The 21,174-nt window shown below is 38.8% G+C and overlaps 1 protein-coding gene across 3 annotated transcripts in view; it reads right to left on the bottom strand.

The window, feature by feature from the left end:
• lamb2 (laminin, beta 2 (laminin S)) overlaps window positions 1–21,174 on the bottom strand; it is a 170,397-nt gene that overhangs the window by 35,650 nt on the left and 113,573 nt on the right. For 2 of the 3 annotated variants that reach the window (XM_061904874.1, XM_061904873.1), the window contains 6 exons: window positions 20,178–20,321; window positions 19,794–20,025; window positions 17,466–17,638; window positions 11,248–11,283; window positions 820–1,044; window positions 540–757 (listed from right to left, as the gene is read on the bottom strand). In XM_061904874.1, coding sequence (XP_061760858.1) covers window positions 540–757; window positions 820–1,044; window positions 11,248–11,283; window positions 17,466–17,638; window positions 19,794–20,025; window positions 20,178–20,321 — 1,028 coding nt within the window. The remainder of the gene's footprint in view (window positions 1–539; window positions 758–819; window positions 1,045–11,247; window positions 11,284–17,465; window positions 17,639–19,793; window positions 20,026–20,177; window positions 20,322–21,174) is intronic. The other variant, XM_061904875.1, reaches the window with a different exon arrangement.

Here is a 21,174-nt window from a genome sequence, read left to right as displayed (position 1 = left end):
ATGGCTTCACAGCACGCCCTTTTTCTCGTTATCCGGATGCGCACCGTCGGATATTCGCGAGAACGTTAGCGGCTCCCAATGCTTTCTTTACTTTGTGACACGGGTAAAACTAGCTCTTTTAGTGGTAAAGGTTGCGGTTCTGATAAAATATTGGTTCGGGTGTATGGCGGGTGGATGACGACTTTAGTGATGCGGTTGCGGATGATATAATTGCCTATCCGCGCATCTCTAATATATATATATATATATATATATATATATATATTATATATATATATATATATATATATATATATATATATATATATATATATATATATATATATATATATATATATATATATATATATATATATATATATATACATTGGCCCGTATTTTGGGGACCCCTGGTCTAGGGGTCTGCCGCAAGGATGAGAGGGAGAATAAGATAAGAATGAATTATTACATTATTCATCATTTGTGCAGAGTCTTATATTTGGTTTCTTCCGGTCTTAAGGTGAACTCAGGCTCTCAGAACCCGGGTGGAGTTGACCTACCTCGTTACACAGCGTGGTGATGGAGTTGTGAGGGTCACACCCACACGGGTCGCAGCCTTTGGCGCTGGCCAGGTTCCAGTGTCCGGGGGCACAGTGGTCGCAGGTCAGCCCGATCACGTTGGGCAGACACTGGCACTGACCCGTGGACCGCTGGCACACGCAGTCTTCACGATCCAAACACTGGCTCCTGTCCGTGCCCAGGAAGTTACAAATGCATTCTATAAATTAAAAAGAAAAGTTAGGTTTCCGCGTTCGACTCCCAGGTCAGCACATGACTCACTCCTGCAGTTGCGCCTGGAAGCGTCCCCGAAGTAGCCGCTTCTGCAGATGGAGCAGTTGGGTCCTTCCGTGTTGTAGAGGCATTTCCTGCACGCTCCGCTGCGTCTGTCGCAGGCGCCCGCGTCTGCCATGTCGATGTTGTTGTTGCACTGGCACGGCTGACACTGACCCCCGGGCTGGGAGGGGTTGCCATGGTAACCGGGGGCACATTCCTCACAGCGTGCACCTGAAAGGAGAGATCGGTCAGTGTCAAGTATCTAAGCCTTAGATACTAGATACATGTATGTATATGCGTATATATATATACATACATACATACATACATACATACATACATACATATATATATATATATATACACACACACATATATATATATATATATAAATATATATATATATATACATACATATATATATATACATACATATATATACACATATATATATATGTATATATATATATATATATATATATATATATATATATGTGTGTGTTAATATATTTGTATGTAACTATATATGTATGTATATGTGTATATATATTTATGCATATGTATTTGTATATTTATGTATGTATATATGTGTATATATGTATATATATATATATGTGTGTGTGTATATATGTGTATGTAATTATATATGTATGTATATATGTGTGTGTGCATATATATATATATATATATGTGTGTATACATGTATATATAAGAGAGTATGTAATTATATATATATATATACATATATACATATATATATATATATATATATATATATATACATATATATACATATATACATATATATATATATATATATATATATACATATATATACATATATATGTATGTATATGTGTGTATACATGTATATATAAGAGAGTATGTAATTATATATATATACATATATATACATATATACATATATATATATATATAATTACACATATATATATATATACACATATATATATATACATAATTATATATACATATGTATATATACATATATATATACATATATATATACATATATATATATGTATATGTATATATATATATATATATATATATATATATATATATATATATATATATATATATATATATATATATATATATATATATATATATATATATATGTGTGTGTGTGTGTTTGTATGAAATTGTCATACCTAAACCCTTAGATTCTAAGGGTTTAAGTATGACAATTTCCATGACTACATTTACTCTTAACACTACCATATTGGTTCCCTAGGAAAGAGTTGGAAAGAGATGGGTGGTCCTATATTCGGGGTCCACAGATGTAAATAATAAAACCAACAGGGGGCGCCAACTGCCCGTTCCACAAGTTAATACAGAGCACCTGGAAAATATTCACTTTTCCCACATTTTTCTGTTACAGTCTTACTCCAAAATCGAATAAATTCCTTTTTGTCCTCAAAATTCTACACACAATACCCTGTAATGACAGTGCGAAACTTTTTTTTTTTTTTTTTAAAGTTTGAAAATGTATTAAAAAATAAAAAATCACAAATTTCTTCACATATTAAGCAAAGCAATCAAACAATGTACTCATATAATCCCCTTCAGGAAACTTTCAAACTTAAAGTGTTTACAAAAGTACAAAGAAGAAGAACCATGATAAACATTCTGAATGCGTTTCATCCATCCATTCATTCATTTTCAAAATACAACCCCATACCATCACAGATGCTGGCTTTTCAACTTGGAACCTAGAACAATCCAGATGGTTCTTTTCCTCTTTGTTCCAAAAGACACAACGTCCGCAGTTTCCAAAAACAATTTGAAAGGTGGACTCGTCAGACCACGGAACAGTTTTCCACTTTGCATCAGTCCATCGTAGATGATCTCGGGCCCAGCGAAGCCAACGTCGTTTCTGGGTGTTGTTGATAAATGGCTTTAAACTGTAGTTTAAACTACAGTTAGCATGTACTATTAGCATGTTCACCTGTGTTGATAAATGGCTTTAAACTGTAGTTTAAACTACAGTTAGCATGTACTATTAGCATGTTCACCTGTGGGATGTTCCAAATAAGTGTTTGATGAGCATTCCTCAACTTTCTCAGTCCTTTTTACCACTTCTGCCAGCTTTTTTAAAAACATGTTCCAGGCATGACATTTCAAATCACAGATGCTGGCTTCTCAAATTTGTGCCTAGAACAATCCAGATGGTTCTTTTCCTTTCTGTTCCGGAGGACACGACGTCCATCGTTTCTTCTAAAATATATTTGAAATATGGACTCGTCAGACCACAGAACAATTTTCCACTTTGCATCAGTCCATCTTAGATGAGCTCGGGCCCAGCGTTGTTTCTGGGTGTTGTTGATAAACGGCTTTCGCTTTGCATAGTAGAGTTTTAACTTGCACTGACAGATGTTGCAACTAACTGTAGTTACTGATTGTGGTTTTCTGAAGTGTTCCTGAGCCCATGTGGTGATATCCTTTACATACCGATGACGCTTTTTGATGCTGAGGGATTGAAGGTCCGTCATATCATCGCTTACGTGCATTGATTTCTCCAGCTTCTCTGAACCTTTTGATGATATTACGGACCTGAGATGGTGAAATCCCTAAATTCCTTGCAATAGCTGGTTGAGAAATGTTGTTCTTAAACTGTTCGAAACTTATTTGTTGACAAAGTGGTGACCTTTGTCATTAATTGTGAATGACTGAGCATTTCATGGCAGCTTCTTTTGAACCCAATCATGGCATCCACCTGTTCCCAAATAGCATGTTCACCTGTGGGATGTTCCAAAATAAGTATTTGATGAGCATTCCTGAACTTTTTCAGTCCTTTTTGCCACTTGTGCCAGCTTTTTTTGAAACCGGTTTCAGGCATCAAATTCCAAATCACAGATGCTGGCTTTTCAACTTTGCGCCTAGAACAATCCAGGTGGTTATTTTCCTCTTTGGTCCGAAATCAATTTGAAATGTGGACTCGTCAGACTACGGAACACTTTTCCACTTTGCATCAGTCGATCTTGGATGAGCCTGGGCCCAGCGAAGCCGGCGTCATTTCTGGGTGTTGTTGATAAACAGCTTTCGCTTTGATTAGTAGAGTTTTAACTTGCACTGACAGATGTAGCGACCAACTGTACTTACTGACAGTGGTTTTCTCAAGTGTTCCCGAGCCCATGTGGTGATATCCTTTACCCACTGATGTCGCTTATTGATGCTGAGGGATCGAAGGTCCGTAATATCATCGTTTACGTGCAGTGATTCCTCCAGATTCTCTGAACCTTTTGATGATATTACGGACCGTAGCTGGTGAAATTCCTAAATTCCTTGCAATAGCTGGTTTAGAAATGTTCTTCTTAAACAATTTGCTCACACATGTGTTGACAAAATGGTGAACCTCGCCCCGTCCTTGTTTGTGAACGACCGAGCATTTCACGGCAATCATGGCACCCACCTGTTCCCAATTAGCCCGTTCACCTGTGGGATGTTCAAAATAAGTGTTGGATGAGCATTCCTCAACTTTCTCAGTCCTTTTTGAAACATGTTGCAGGAATCAAATTCCAAATCACAGGTGCTGGCTTTTCAACTTTGCGCCTAGAAAAATCCAGATGGTTCTTTTCCACTCTGTTCCGAAGGACATGACGTCCACAGTTTCTTCCAAAATCAATTTGAAATGTGGATTTATCGGACAAAACACTTTTCCACTTTGCATCAGTCCATCTTAGATGAGCTCGCTCGGGCTTAGCGAAGCCGGCATCGTTTCTGGGTGTTGTTGATAAATAGCTTTCTCTTTGCTTTGTAGAGTTTTAACTTGCACTTACAGATGTAGCAACCAACTGTAGTTACTCACAGTGTTTTTTCTGAAGTGTTCCTGAGCTCACGTGGTGATATCCTTTACCCACTGATGTCGCTTTTTGATGCTGAGGGATCGAAGGTCCGTAATATCATCGTTTACGTGCAGTGATTCCTCCAGATTCTCTGAACCTTTTGATGATATTACGGACCGTAGCTGGTGAAATTCCTAAATTCCTTGCAATAGCTGGTTTAGAAATGCTGTTCTTAAACAATTTGCTCACACATTCGTTGACAAAATGGTGAACCTCGCCCCGTCCTTGTTTGTGAACGACCGAGCATTTCACGCCAATTATGGCACCCACCTCTTGCCAATTAGCCCGTTCACCTGTGGGATGTTCAAAATAAGTGTTGGATGAGCATTCCTCAACTTTCTCAGTCCTTTTTGAAACATGTTGCAGGAATCAAATTCCAAATCACAGGTGCTGGCTTTTCAACTTTGCGCCTAGAAAAATCCAGATGGTTCTTTTCCACTCTGTTCCGAAAGACATGACGTCCACAGTTTCTTCCAAAATCAATTTGAAATGTGGATTTATCGGACAAAACACTTTTCCACTTTGCATCAGTCCATCTTAGATGAGCTCGCTCGGGCTTAGCGAAGCCGGCATCGTTTCTGGGTGTTGTTGATAAATAGCTTTCTCTTTGCTTTGTAGAGTTTTAACTTGCACTTACAGATGTAGCAACCAACTGTAGTTACTCACAGTGTTTTTTCTGAAGTGTTCCTGAGCCCACGTGGTGATATCCTTTACACACGGATGTCGCTTTTTGATGCTGAGGGATCGAAGGTTCGTAATATCATCGCTTACGTTCAGTGATTTCTCCAGATTCTTTGAACCTTTTGATGATATTACAGACTATAGATGGTAAAATCCCTAAATTCCTTGCAATAGCTGGTTTAGAAATGTTGTTCTAAAACAATTTGCTCACACATTCGTTGACAAAATGGTGAACCTCGCCCCGTCCTTGTTTGTGAACGACTGAGCATTTCACGCCAATTATGGCACCCACCTTTTCCCAATCAGCCCGTTCACCTGTGGGGTGTTCAAAATAAGTGTTGGATGAGCATTCCTCAGTCCTTTTTGCCACTTGTACCAGCTTTTTTTTTTGCATCAAATTCAAAATGAGCTAATCTTGGCAAAAAATAACAACTTTTACCAGTTGGAACATTACATATCTTGTCCTTGCAGTCTATTCTAACCAACTCTTGGCATTTGTTTATTATGAACAAAAAACAACCTTAAAAATGATGCAAATAATAAAACAAATTCACACTCTGGCAATTGTTTAAATGTACATTTTGACCCTCCATAAAGAGACTCTGAAAGGAACCCCCCACTGTGCCACGTTGTGTTTGAGCGTGGACTTATTTGCCAAATACTTGTCATATTTGGCCGCACAGGAGTACAGGAGGAAATCGGAGAAGGTGGGGAAAGATGAAAGAGCTGCTCAAAGTACAAGGAGGATTAGAGGCGGAAGGAGAGAAGTTGGACAGAGGACTAGAAAGTAGCAAGTCCAACAAAAAAAAAAAAGAAGATGAACAGAGTTCTTCAAACAGTCGCTGACCCAGACTTACGGCCAAATGATTCTGGGTCATTGAACAGAAAATGCTTACATATCGGTTCACTTTGTATTATAGACAACTACGATGTATCCCACTGGATTTTTACTAATACATTTCAATAGAAAATTTGCTCTCCAGAGTGGAAAACATGGCAAATTACTTTTATTTTTATTTTATCAACCATCCCAGGCCTGGGCAATTATTTTGACTCGGGGGGCCAAATTTAGAGGAAAAAAAATGTGTCTGAGGGCGGGTATATCTATTTTTAGGAAAACTAATACAAAACCTCACAATAAAGTCTGATTGAATGCTAAAAATGCTATGACAGACCGCTTTAAAAACGGAATGGAATTTCATTTTTTTCCATGAACGATAAAACCCTGAATATTGAGAACACATGAATGTCACAGCCCCTCTCAAAGTCACGGCGCACGCGCAGTCTGCGTCTCCCTCCTCTGCGGGACCAGCGCGCTCGGACACGCCCCCGCTCACGCTGAGCGCAGCACGACCACGCAGCTACAAGCCTGCACACCATCAGTCAATCTGCACACCTGTGACTGATGAGGGAGAGCTGAATAAAGGGACCATTGGACCCCAAGGATCGGCGCGGGAACTTAGTTTTTCATGATGTTCCGTAAGCGACTGCTTGATGCGCTATTCTTGTTTCCTCTCCGTGGCTTGAATTGTCCCTTGTCTTCTCCTGTGTCCCAGCAGTACCCTCCATCGCCTGTAAAGTGAGCTGTGCGTCTCACTTTTCCCCGGATCTCCGTCTTTCTCTGACTGCCTCCTTCGTTTCTCGACTCCTCGCTCGCCCCCGGACTACGACGACTTGCTCCTGCCTATCGACCCCGCTTCCGCCCCTGAACAACCCTGCCTGCCTTGCCCTTGTCTGACAGCACCCCGTCTCCAACACTTGTGGTAAAACGCTCCAATTAAATACTTCACATAGTCTTACACCATACACACTCTTGGATTTTTGACACACACCTTTCTATTGTTTCTTGTATATATATATATATATATATATATATATATATATATTGATTGTGAAATATGTCAATTGATATTTATTATATATATGTTCTCTTTATATATATATATATATATATATATATATATATATATATATATAAAGAGAATATTTCACAATCAAGCCAAATGCAACAAAAATGCAACAACAAAGAGAAATATAAACATGAAGGGTAAAAAATAAAAAAAACATCTACAATCTGATATATCGGATGTATCACAAAGCTTTAGAACTTTGTTGTAAATCTCTCCTTCCACGTCTGTCTCTGGCACCCACATTTCTGGAAACACTCTGTGGAAACGCTCCCCGCCCACACTACTTAGTGCCTCGTCTGACCTGCTGTGACGTAGATTACCATAGTAACTAGTAGGGTTGTATGGTACACGGGTATTTTTATAGTACCGCGATACTAATGAATCATATTCGGTACCATACCGCCTCTGAAAAGTACCGGTCCGCCACACCCTAAGATTTTTTGTTAAAATAAAGCCAATAACGCAATTTTTCTGGTCTACTTTATTTAGAAAAGTATTGAAAAGTACCGAAAAGTATCAAAAGTGCAAATTCCAACCATTGAAATACTTAGCATAGTTCAAGACTTGCGGTCATTAGAAAACATCACTTCACGTTATAATGGCAGCTACACTTTCCATCTTAAAGATCTAAAAAAAAATATTTGGGAATGTCCGGCGGGCCAGATTGAAAAGCTTAACGGGCCGCATGTGGCCCCCGGGTCTTAATTTGCCCAGGTCTGAACCATCCAATGGATCTCAGTGGGGTACAACGACAGACATGTTGTGCAAATGCTCAGAAAGTGGTCTGCAGATCCTTAAAGCAGTGGTCCCCAGTCCGTGTGTAATGATCCGTGGTCCGGATCGTGTTTTGTTTAGTTATGTTCTGTTAGTTGTTCTTGTAAAAAGAGCTCAGCAGCGCATGCACTTTTTGCGTCGGATGAAAAGAGCACAGCTCCCTCCCCCTATTCTACAGCATCTCTGTCTGGACTGGAGCCTGCAATGCCTCGGACTGGAAGTCTCTCCTGAGAGTGGTGAGGACGTCGGAAAAGATCATCAGGACTCCTCTTCCTCCTATGTAGGAAATCGCAAAAAGCAGCTGCCTGACCAGGGCTCAGAAAATCTGCAACGACTCCTCCCACCCCCACCAAGGACTGTTTTCACCGCTGGACTTTAGAAAGAGGTTCTGCAGCCTCCAAAGCAGAACCCCTGCTTGCGATCTTTAGTCTGTGCTAAGTTGTAGCCTAGTGATGGGTCCGGCAACACCGATGCGTCGAGCTCATAGAGCAAAACCCTGTGTCGGTGCGCTTACCGCTTTTCGAAAGTCACATGACCGATTATGAGCTGTTTCGGTCATGTGACCGATACGCGAACTGTGTTTATAAGAAAGTGCATCTGTCAACGAGATGCTGCTGCCAATAGAATCGCCGCACTTCTGTCTTAGGTCATTTGTCATTTATCGTCGTCGGAGATCATTTCTGCTGTGTAGGAATATTTTGATCATATGTTGGGAAAAAAAGGCATTTGTGTTCATTTTTCTTGTCGTTTCAACCTGTTCTCTCAAAGTTTCTACTCGATCTGTTAGTCCAGGGGTAGGGAACCTATGGCTCTAGAGCCAGATGTGGCTCTTTTGATGACTGCATCTGGCTCTCGGATAAATCTGAGCTGACGTTGCTTAACACAATAAATAATGAATAATTCCACTTGTAATCACAGTGTTAAAAATAACGTTCAAAATATAAATTATTGTCAAGCATTTTTAATCCGTCCATCCTTTTTTCTGCCGCACCTGTTCAAGAAGTTGCGTCAATGGTAAGAAGTTATTTATTAATTAGTGGTTAGTGTGGGGCTTGCCCTCCTGGGGGTTCTTCAGACCCCCAAGCACCGACATGAGAGCCTGTTTCAGGGTTACAATATTTTTTTATTTTATTTTTCACTCAGTTGCTTTCCAGCAATTGTCTTTTTCTCTTTCGTCCTCACTCGCGCTCTGGCTCCAGCCCCAACCCTGTCTCTCCTCCTGGCTGCTGCTTATAACAGACCGACAGGTGATTAGATAACAAGGCCCAGGTGGGCCGTCTACGCACCTGTCGCTGATTTCGAGGCCGGTCCTGGCAACGTCCTGCTTTGCTGCAGGCCCGCAGGCCACGCCCCCTCCACAGTTAGCTTCAGAATAACAATGTTATTACAAAGAATAAGAGACCTATTATACTCTAGAAATGTTGGTTTTACTTAAAAATGCACTCGTTTAGTTGTGTTAAGTGTTAAAAAAAATATTACATGGCTCTTACGGAAATATATTTCAGAATATTTGGCTGTTTGGCTCTCTCAGCCAAAAAGGTTCCCGACCCCTGTGTTATTGGGTCGGTAACGGTATGTGTTTTTACGTTGAACCATTTCGGTAGTTCAGTTGGTAGAGTGGAGATGTGGTAGATGCTCATGCTGAGTTCCTTAGGGCTCTGGTTCAAATCCAGCTCGATGGATCACTCATTACATTTTTACCATGAATTGATTAATGTGGACCCCGACTTAAACAAGTTGAAAAACTTATTGGGGTGTTACCATTTAGTGGTCAATTGTACGGAATATGTACTGTACTGTGCAATCCGCTAATAAAAGTTTCAATCAATCAATCAACAGTGCGTATTCAGACCGCATGAAAAAAATTAAAATTAAAATCCCAGTCTCATTCACAACACGTTCTCTTAGATTTCCATGTTATGATACATGTTCACATTATTTATTGACTGTATCTAAAAAAAGATAAAAAAATGTTTTTATTTTAAATGAAGATATGAAATAATCCTAAATGAAATACAATGACTTATTGTATATACTAACACAGGGGTCGGGAACCTTTTTGGCTGAGAGAGCCAAACAGCCAAATATTTGGAAATATATTTCCGTAAGAGCCATATAATATTTTTTTAACACTTAACACAACTAAACGCGTGCATTTTTAAGTAAAACCAACAGTATAATAGGTCTCTTATTCTTTGTAATAACATTGTTATTCTGAAGCTAACTGTGGAGGGGGCGTGGCCTGCGGGCCTGCAGCGACAGGTGCTTAGAAGGCCCACCTGGGCCTTGTTATCTAATCACCTGTCGCTCTGTTATAAGCAGCAGCCAGGAGGAGAGATAGGGTTGGGGCTGGAAATACAATTGCTGGAAAACAACTGAGAGATTTATTGAAAAATAAAACAATATCGTAACCCTGAAACAGGCTCCCATATCGGTGCTTGGGGGTCTGAAGAACCCCCAGGAGGGCAAGCCCCACACTAACTAATAATTAGTAAATAACTTCTTACCATTGACGCAACTTCTTGAACAGGTGCGGTAGGAAACGGATGGATGGGTTAAAAATGCTTGACAATAATTTATATTTTGAACGTTACTTTTAACACTGTGATTACAAGTGGAATTATTCATTACTTATCGTGTTAAGCAACGTCAGCTCAGATTTATCCGAGAGCCAGATGCGGTCATCAAAAGAGCCACAGGTTCCCTCCGCCTGTACTAGGTCATCAAATCAGTGTCAGTTGAGTCGGTCCATAGGTTGCCTGTAGGGATTTCTAATGTCCAGCAGATGTCAGTATTTAGTGATACAGTATCGATACAGTTTTGCAATGTGTCGAAACGCTACATGACGCCTCATCAACCCATCACTACTGTAGCCTTAGCTTCCGGTGCGATCAGCGACCTTGTTCCGTCAGTTTTCTGTTTTGTACCAGTTTAAGAAGGGAAACCGGAGGGTGTGCCCCAACTATCGTGGGATCCCACTCCTCAGCCTTCCCGGTGAGGTCTATTCAGGTGAACTGAATACCATCAGGGACCATCTCCTCGCAAAGAAACACACCCTAGAGTTGGGGACCACTGCCTTAAAGACCCTGTAGGTGATACTAGAAAGTGCTTAATAGAGAAGCATTGTTTGCCATGCGTGCTTTGGTAGAACCGGTCGGGTGACGGACGGTGAAGTGGTGATCCACTCAGCGACTACTCACGCTTACAAAGGGTCAGCCTGGAGCGTTTAACAATCCCTGCACCAGTAATAGAAGGGGGGGGGAATGCAGGTTACTATTCTGAGGCTGTTCATCATCGTCCTTTCATTTCTTTATTCCATGAGGATTTGGTATATCTGCAAAAACTGAAATCTAAGTAAGATTAGATATCTCAAATAAGGGTGATATTTGCTTATTTTCTATCTGATAAGATCACTCGTCTCAATAAGCAGATTTTATGTTAGAGTCTTTCACTTGTTTTAAGGGTTTTGGTCCTAAATGATCTCAGTAAGATATTACAGCTTGTTGCTGTCACACCTATGGACCATGTTTGGTTTTGTCATTTTGATTTTGGACATTCAGTCACCTTTTGCACTTCCTGGTTTTTGTTTTTTGTCCGAGTCCATGGTTCTCGCCCCGGAAAAGGGTGGAGTGCCATCTCCGGGTTGGGGAGGAGACCCTGCCCCAAGTGGAGGAGTTCAAGTACCTAGGAGTCTTGTTCACCAGTGAGGGAAGAGTGGATCGTGAGATTGACAGGTGGATCGGTGCGGCGTCTTCAGTAATGCGGACGTTGTATCGATCCGTTGTGGTGAAGAAGGAGCTGAGCCGGAAGGCAAAGCTCTCAATTTACCGGTCGATCTATGTTCCCATCCTCACCTATGGTCATGAGCTTTGGGTCATGACCGAAAGGATAAGATCACGGGTACAAGCGGCCCAAATGAGTTTCCTGGAGATGATTATTTAATTTTCCAGCATGATCCGGCACCTGTCCAAAGTGCCAAAACCAGCAGTAACTGGTGTACTGACCATGGCATTACTGTCCTCCATTGGCCTGCCGACTCCCCTGACCTGAACCCTATAGAGAATTTGTGGGGTATTGTGAAGAAGAAGCTGAAAGACACCAGACCCAATAATGCAAATGAGCTAAAGGCCGCTTTTGAAGCATCCTGGGCATCCATAACACCTCAGCAATGCCACAGGCCGATTGCCTCCGTGCAGTAATCCATGCAAAATGATTCCTAACCAAATAGTGCATTAATTGACATTTTCAAATGTTTGATTTTGTTTTGCTGTTATAAATATTTTTTTTTAACTTGGTCTGAGGAAATATTCAAATTTTTTGAGATAGGATTTTTGAGTTTTCTTAAGCTGTATGCCATAATCAGCAATATTAAAATAATAAAAGGCTTGCAATAGTTCAGTTGATGTTTAATGAATCCAGAATGTATGAGATGTCCATGTTTTTAGTTGCATTACGGAAAATAGAGGACTTTATCACAATATTCTAATTTTCTGAGACAGTCCTGTATATGCGCACTAATTGACTGAAAGAGCACGCACTTGGCGCAATGATGTCATGTTGTCGATGGAAAAATGCATTTTTAGACCGTATGATTTGCCTGAGCGGCTAAGAGACCCCGAGAGTAACAAGCGGTTACCTTTCCATTAAGAAAAATAAATCAGTTTTTAGCATAAGTTTGCTGGTTTCAAGAAATGTAATGCCGAGCGCATATCATGATGTCGAGATAATGGCACTAGCATTGACTTATTTTACGAATATTTTTCAACATATTGAGCAAAAAGGTCTCATATTTGTTTTTTCTACAAAGAACAGTGCACTTGTTATTAGTGAGAATATACTTATTTTAAGCTATTTTTTGGGTCCATTTATGTTAGCTAGTTTAACTTGTTTTGGAAAGTCTTGACAAGCCACATTTTCTTGATCTATTAGCAGATCCTTTTGCTTAGTTCAAATGAAATACCCTTCATTTTTGTATTTTTTTTTCTTGTTTTTGAACACTGACTTTTTTGTAATGTACTTAGTCCATAAGTACACAAACGTGTACTTCATGTGTAGTGACATACACATTTTTATTTTTACACTTTTTTTTTTTTTCAAATTCCATTGTGTGTTATACTGCCATTGGTGGTGTCAGAAGAGTATAAGTGTCCACATAAGTGGCCATTAGACCCCAATTCAGTAGTGTACACAATTTTGGAAATAAGAGCTAAAATGTGCTGGCCACTAAGGCCTTTAGAGGTTAAAAACATTAAAACCAATACAATATAACCAAATTAAAACCCTCTGAAAACAACATCCATACTTTAGCATTGTGTTGTGTTATTTTGCCCTAAATTTGTCGTTTTCTAAAAAAAGAATGTCTAAATTAACAAAAATATCAATACTACTGTAGTAATATTGGGTCCATTAAGGTTAGCTAATTTAACTTGTTTTGGAAAGTCTTGACAAGCCAAATTTTCTTGATCTATTAGCAGATCCTTTTGCTTAGTTCAAATAAAATACCCTTCATTTTTGTATTTTTTTTTCTTGTTTTCGAACACTGACTTTTTTGTAGTGTACTTAGTCCATAAGTACACAAACGTGTACTTCGTGTGTAGTGACATACACATTTTTATTTTTACACTTTTTTTTCTCTTCAAATTCCATTGTGTGTTATACTGCCATCTGGTGGTGTCAGAAGAGTATAAGTGTCCACAAAAGTGGCCATTAGACCCCAATTCAGTAGTGTACACAATTTTGGAAATAAGAGCTAAAAGGTGCTGGCCACTAAGGCCTTTAGAGGTTAAAAACATTAAAACCAATACAATATAACCAAATTAAAACCCTCTGAAAACAACATCCATACTTTAGCATTGTGTTGTGTTATTTTGCCCTAAATTTGTTGTTTTCTAACAAAAGAATGTCAAAATTAACAAAAATATCAATACTACTGTTGTAATATTCGGTTCACTGAGGTTAGCTAATTTTACTTGTATTTGAAAGTCTTGACAAGCCAAATTTTCTTGTTCTATTGGCAGGTAATTTTGCTTAGTTCAAATAAAATAACCCTCATTTTTGTATTTTTTTTTTTTTTCTCGTCCTGGAAAGTCTTGACAAGTCGAATTTTCTCGTTCTATTGGCAGATAATTTTGCTTAGTTGAAATAAAATAACCCAATTTTTTTTTTCTTGTCTTGGAAAGTCTTGACAAGCGGAATGTTCTTGATGTATTGGCAGATCATTTTGCTTAAGTTAAATAAAATTCCCTTTTTTTTTTTTGTCTTGTTTTGGAAAGTATTGACAATCCGAATTTTCTTGTTCCATTGGCAGATAATTTTGCTTAATTGAAATAAAATACCCCTCATTTTTGTATATATTTTTTTCTTGTTTTGGAAAGTCTTGACAAGCCGAATTTTCTTGTTCTATTGGCAGATAATTTTGCTTAATTAAAATAAAATACCCCTCACTTTTGTATATTTTATTCTTGTTTTGGAAAGTCTTGACAAGCTGAATTTTCATGTTCTATTGGCAGATAATTTTGCTTAATTAAAATAAAATACCCCTCACTTTTGTATATTTTATTCTTGTTTTGGAAAGTCTTGACAAGCTGAATTTTCATGTTCTATTGGCAGATAATTTTGCTTAGTTCAAATAAAATACCCCTATTTTTTTTTCTTGTTTTGGAAAGTCTTGACAAGTCAAATTGTCTTCTTCTACTGGCAGATAATTTTGCTTAAGTTAAATTGAATTACCCTTTCTTTTTTTTTTCTTCTTGTTTTGGAAAGTCCCGACAAGCCACATTTCCGTGTTCCATTGGCAGATAATTTTGCTTAGTTCAAATAAAATACCCCTCAGTATTGTATTTTTTTTCTTGTTTTGGAAATTCTCGACAAGCAGAATTTTTGTCGTGCTATTGGCAGATAATTTTGCTTAAGTTCAATAAAACTAACCTTTTTTTTTTCTTGTTTTGGAAAGTCTCAACAAGCCGAATTTTCATGTTCTATTGGCAGATAATTGTGCATAATTGAAATAAAATACCCCTATTTTTTTTTTTTTTCTTGTTTTGGAAAGTCTTGCCAAGCCGAATTTTCTTGTTCTATTGGCAGATAATTTTGCTTAAGTCAAATAAAATACCACAAATTTTTTTTTTCTTGTTTTGGAAAGCTTTGACAAGATGAATGTTCTTCTTCTATTGGCAGATAATTTTGCTTAATTCAAATAAAATACCCCTCATTTTTTAATTTTTTTGTCCTGTTTTGGAAAGTCTTGACAAGCCGAATTTTCATGTTCTATTGGCAGATAATTTTGCTTAGTTCAAATAAAATACCCCTATTTTTTTTTTCTTGTTTTGGAAAGTCTCAACAAGCTTAATTTTCTTGTTCTATTGGCAGATAATTTTATTTTGCATAATTGAAATAAAATACCCCAATTTTTTTTTTTTTGTCTTGTTTTGGAACGTCTTGACAAGCCGAATTTTCTTGTTCTATTGGCAGATAATTTTGCTTAATTAAAAAAAAATACCCCTCATTTTAAAATGTTTTGTCTTGTTTTGAAAAGTCTTGACAAGCCAAATTTTCTTGTTCTATTGGCAAATAATTTTTCTTAGTTTAAATAAAATACCCCTATTTTTTTTTTTTTTTTTTTCTTGTTTTGGAAAGTCTTGACAAGCTGAATTTCTTTTCGACTGGCAGATAGTTTTGCAGAAGTTAAATAAAATTACCCTTTTTTTTTTTTTTTCTTGTTTTGGAAAGTCTTGACTTTGGCAGATAATTTTTCTTAGTTCAAATAAAATAGCCGTAATTTTTGTATTTCTTTTTCTTGTTTTGGAAAGTTTTGACAAGCCGAATTTTCTTGTTCTATTGGCAGATAATTTTATTTTGCATAATTGAAATAAAATACCCCTATTTTTAAATTTTTTTGTCTTGTTTTGAAAAGTCTCGACAAGCCAAATTTTCTTGTTCTATTGGCAAATAACTTTGCTTAATTGAAATAAAATACCCCTCATTTTAAAACTTTTTGTCCTGTTTTGGAAAGTCTTGATAAACCGAATTTTCATGTTCTATTGGCAGATAATTTTGCTGAAGTTAAATAAAATTACCCTTTTTTTTTCTTCTTTTCTTGGAAAGTCTTGACTTTGGCAGATAATTTTTCTTAGTTCAAATAAAATAGCCGTAATTTTTGTATTTCTTTTTCTTGTTTTGGAATGTCTTGACAAGCCGAATTTTCATGTTCTATTGGCAAATAATTTTGCTTAGTTGAAATAAAATACCCCTATTTTTTTTTTTGTCTTGTTTTGGAAAGTCTCAACAAGCTGAATTTTCTTGTTCTATCGGCAGATAATTTTTCTTAGTTGAAATAAAATACCCCTCATTGTTGTATATTTTTTTGTCTTGTTTTGGAAAGTATTGACAAGCCGAATTTTCATGTTCTATTGGCAGATAATTTTGCTTAATTCAAATAAAATACCCCTATTTTTTAATATATTTTTTCTTGTTTTGGAAAGTTTTGACAAGCCAAATGTTCTTGTTCTATTGGCAGATAATTCTGTTCAGTTCAAATAAAATACCCCTATTTTTTATTTGTTTATTTTTTTTTTCTTGTTTTGGAAAGTCTTGACAAGCTGATTTTTCTTGCTCTATTGGCAGAAAATTGTTCTTATTTTAAATAAAATACCCCTCATTTTTGTATTTTTTTTTTTCTTGTTTTGGAAAGTCTTGAGAAGCTGATTTTTCTTGCTCAATTGGCAGAAAATTGTTCTTATTTTAAATAAAATACCCCTCATTTTTGTATTTTTTTTTTTCTTGTTTTGGAAAGTCTTGAGAAGCTGATTTTTCTTGCTCAATTGGCAGATCATTTTGCTTAGTTCAAATAAGATACCCCAATTTTTTGTCTTCTTGTTTTGGAAAGTCTTGACAAGCCAAATTTTCTTGTTCTATTGGCAAATAATTTTTCTTAGTTTAAATAAAATACCCCTCATTTTTGTATTTTTTTTTCTTGTTTTGGAAAGTCTTGACAAGCCGAATTTTCTTGTTCTATTGGCAAATAATTTTTCTTAGTTTAAATAAAATACCCCTCATTTTTGTATTTTTTTTTCTTGTTTTGGAAAGTCTTGACAAGCCGAATTTTCTCTTTCTATTGGCAGATAATTTTGCAGAAGTTAAATAAAATTCCCCCTTATTTTTTTTCTTGTTTTGGAAAGTCTTGACTTTGGCAGATAATTTTTCTTAGTTCAAATAAAATAGCCGTAATTTTTGTATTTTTTTTTCTTGTATGGAATGTCTTGACAAACCAAATTTTCTTGTTAAATTGGCAGATAATTTTGCTTAGTTGAAATAAAATACCCCTCATTGTTGTATATTTTTTTGTCTTGTTTTGGAAAGTCTTGACAAGTTGAATTTTCTTGTTAAATTGTCAGATAATTTTCCTCCTGAATAAGTTTACCTGTGTATCCATGGTTACAGTTGCAGACAATTTGCTGGTTGTGGTTGTCCTGGTAACAGGAAGCGGCAAAGTGGCGCCCGCTGCTGGGGCCGCCGGGACACGGGCACGGGCGACACCAGCCGCCGCCGGTCGCCACTCCCAAAATGGGGTTACCGTAGTAACCGTTGGCACACCTAAGACGACAGGGAACAAGGCAGTCTTATTACAATATTATGCACAAATGCACGCTATAGTCGTTGTTTTGGCCTCTACAAGCTTGCCCAGGTTCTACACCAAAGACCGTGGGCACTTCAGACTCGGACTTAAGTTTCTCAAAATGTACAAAAAAAAAGGTCTTCATTCCAACAGCCCATCAATATTTATTTATATAGCCCTAAATCTACAAGTGTCTCAAAGGGCTGCACAATTATGGCCTGAGTGAAGAAGCTGTTACTGAACCATATGTGGTCCTCTCCAAGGTTTCTCATAGTCATCATGGTCGATGTCCCACTGGGGTGAGTTTTTCCTTGCCCTTATTTATCTCATTCACGTAAGAGACTAGCCGGATATCAGCAATCATCACACACACGTCAACCAATGAAAATTCAGCAGGAGCGGGTCATGGCAGAAGTGCATTGTGGGAAAAAAAGATGCTACCTGTGTCATGATCTGTGGTCTGGGTTCTATTTTTTTATTTTCAATCTAAGACTCCTTCGGTTCCTGTTTTTTGTGCACCCTTGTTTGTTTTAGTTACCATGTTGACTTATTATTCCCACCTGCTTCTGATTAGTGTTCTCCCACTCACCTGATGCCTGAGCACTAATCAGAGTCATTATTTAAACCTGCCTTGCCCTCCAGTAGAACAAAAACATGTTTTAAGTTAAGTTAAAGTACCAATGATTGTCACACACACACTAAGTGTGGTGAAATGTGTCCTCTGCATTTGACCCATCCCCCTTGATCGCCCCTTAGGAGGTGAGGGGAGCAGTGAGCAGCACCGGTGGCCACGCCCGGGAATAATTTTTGGTGATTTAACCCCCGATTCCAACCCTTGATGCTGAGTGCCAAACATGGAGGTAATAAGTCCCATTTTTATAGTCTTTGGTATGACTTGGAGCCTATCTCAGCTGCATTCGGTTCTGAAGGCAGTGTACACCCTGGACAAGTCGCCACCTCACATGATTGATTTTATTTTTAATCAGACTAAAATTTATATGTAAAATAACACATTACCAGACACAAAAAACAAATAATATTTTCATCCATCCATCCATTTTCTACCGCTTGTCTCTTTTGAGGGTCGCGGGGGGGCTGGAGCCTATCTCAGCTGCATTCGGGCGGAAGGCGGTGTACACCCTGGACAAGTCGCCACCACATATGATTGATTTTATTTTTAATCAGACTTGAATTTATATGTAAAATAACACATTACCACACACAAAAAACAAATGATATTTTCATCCATCCATCCATTTTCTACGGCTTGTCCTTTTTGGGGTGGTGGGGGGGCTGGAGCCTATCTCAGCTGCATTCGGGCGGAAGGCGGGGTACACCCTGGACAAGTCGCCACCTCATATAATTTAATTAGATTTATATGTAAAATAACACATTATCAGAGACAAAAACAAATCATATTATCATCCATTCATCCATTTTCTACCGTTTGTCCGTTTCTTTGGGGTCACGGGGGTGCTGAGCCTATCTCAGCTGCATTTGGACGGAAGGCGGGGTACACCCTGGACAAGTCGCCACCTCATATAATTTAATTAGATTTATATGTAAAATAGCACATTATCAGAGAAAAAAGCAAATCATATTATCATCCATTCATCCATTTTCTACCGCTTGTCCCTTTTTTGGGGTCGCGGGGGGTGCTGGAGCCTATCTCAGCTGCATTCGAAGGAAGGCGGTGAACACTCTGGACAAGTCGCCACCTCATATAATTTAATTTAATTAGAGTTATATGTAAAATAACACATTATCAGAGACAAAAACAAATCATATTATCATCCATTCATCCATTTTCTACCGCTTGTCCCTTTTTTGAGGTCGCGGGGGGTGCTGGAGCCCATCTCAGGAAGACAGTGTAAACCCTGGACAAGTCGCCATCTCATATAATTGATTTTATTTAATTATATCTGGATTTATATGTAAAATAACAGTCTACCAGGCACAAAAACAAAAAGTATACTGTGTGCATACATCCGAGGCCGGGTCACGGGGGCAGCAGCCTAAGCAGGGAAGCCCAGACTTCTCTCCCCACAGCCACTTCATCCAACTCCTCCATAAAACATTATTTTCTATAATTATTTCAATTCATATTTTAAAATCCACACATGCAAGTGTCACCTGTCACATCTGTCCCCGCCGGTGTTGTCCCTGCAGTTGATGCAAGCGCCGCTCCTCTGCTCGCACTCGTCGGCGTGGCCGTTGCACTGGCAGGGTCGGCAGTTGGGGAACCCCCAGTGACCCGCCTGGCACCCGTCGCACTGCTGGCCGAACGCCCCGGGGCGACACTGGCACTGCCCCGTGTACTTGTCACACAGTCGGGTGACCGACCCCTCCAGGCTGCAACCGCAGGCTGCAAGATAGCGGCTTGAAATTGCAAGTTTGGAAGCGTGGAGATTGACCGGAGCGCCAGCAGAGGGCGCCAGCAGGGTTGGCGTTACCATCAAATACAAATACTTGTGCGACATTGGTGTGGCCGACTAACTATCACCCAAGGCGTCTCACCAAAGCAGCCTGAGGGTCCGAAGCCGTAGGTTCCGTAGGCGCACTGTTCGCAGCGCTGACCGATGACGTTGGGTCTGCAGTCACACTGACCCCCGCGGACCTCGCACATGGAGCTGGTGGATCCCTGCGGGTGGCAGTTGCAGGCTGGAGAGGAGAGAGGCCACAATATCAGTCGACCACACCCAGCCAGGAGCGGGGAACGTTGACATTTTACACCAAACATCCATCAGGGATGGGCGATATCATCTAAAATCGACGTTTCGATACTACGGCTGTTTACGACCTTTTCTTTTAACTGATTTGTGACAAAAATGATGGCTGTTTACGACCCCCGTCCCTTAGAAACAGCCGTTGCCATGTAATTAGGGAAAGTCCAAATCAAAGGAAGAGGCGTACAATCTTTCGTCAGAACCTGATGGAGACTGTGCAAGGGTACAGCTCAGACGTTTCTCCTCAATTGAGCTAAATTGAATTCTGTCTCTGTTTAATTCCTTGCTTCTTGTCTTGTTTAATAGATGTCATCAGTGTTTGAACCTGACAAGATTGTCACTGAAGGGTCCTGGTAAGCGCCTTGCATGGCAGCACCCGCCATCAGTGTGTGAATGTGTGTGTGAAAGGGTGAATGTGGTAATAGTGTCAAAGCGCTTTGAGTTCCTTAAAAAAAAGGTAGAAAAGTGCTATAAAAGTACAACCCATTTACCATTTACTTTCAACTGTTCTGTGACAAAAACGATGGCTGTTTACGACCCCCATCCCTTAGAAACAGCCGTTGCCATGTAATCAGGGAAAGTCCAAATGACAGGAAGAGGCGTACAATCTTTCGTCAGAGCGTGGTGGAGACTGTGCAAGGGTACAGCTCAGACGTTTCTCCTCAATTGAGCTGAATTGAATTCTGTCTCTGTTCAATTCCTTGCTTCTTGTCTTGTTTAATAGATGTCATCAGTGTTTGAACCTGACAAGATTGTCACTGAAGGGCCCTGGTTAGCGCCTTGTATGG

Source organism: Nerophis ophidion, linkage group LG06 (assembly GCF_033978795.1).
Source record: "Nerophis ophidion isolate RoL-2023_Sa linkage group LG06, RoL_Noph_v1.0, whole genome shotgun sequence".
NCBI classification, from domain to species: domain Eukaryota; kingdom Metazoa; phylum Chordata; class Actinopteri; order Syngnathiformes; family Syngnathidae; genus Nerophis; species Nerophis ophidion.
The sequence above is the reverse complement of the archived record's forward strand: the minus strand, read 5'-3'. Positions and strand labels throughout refer to the sequence as shown.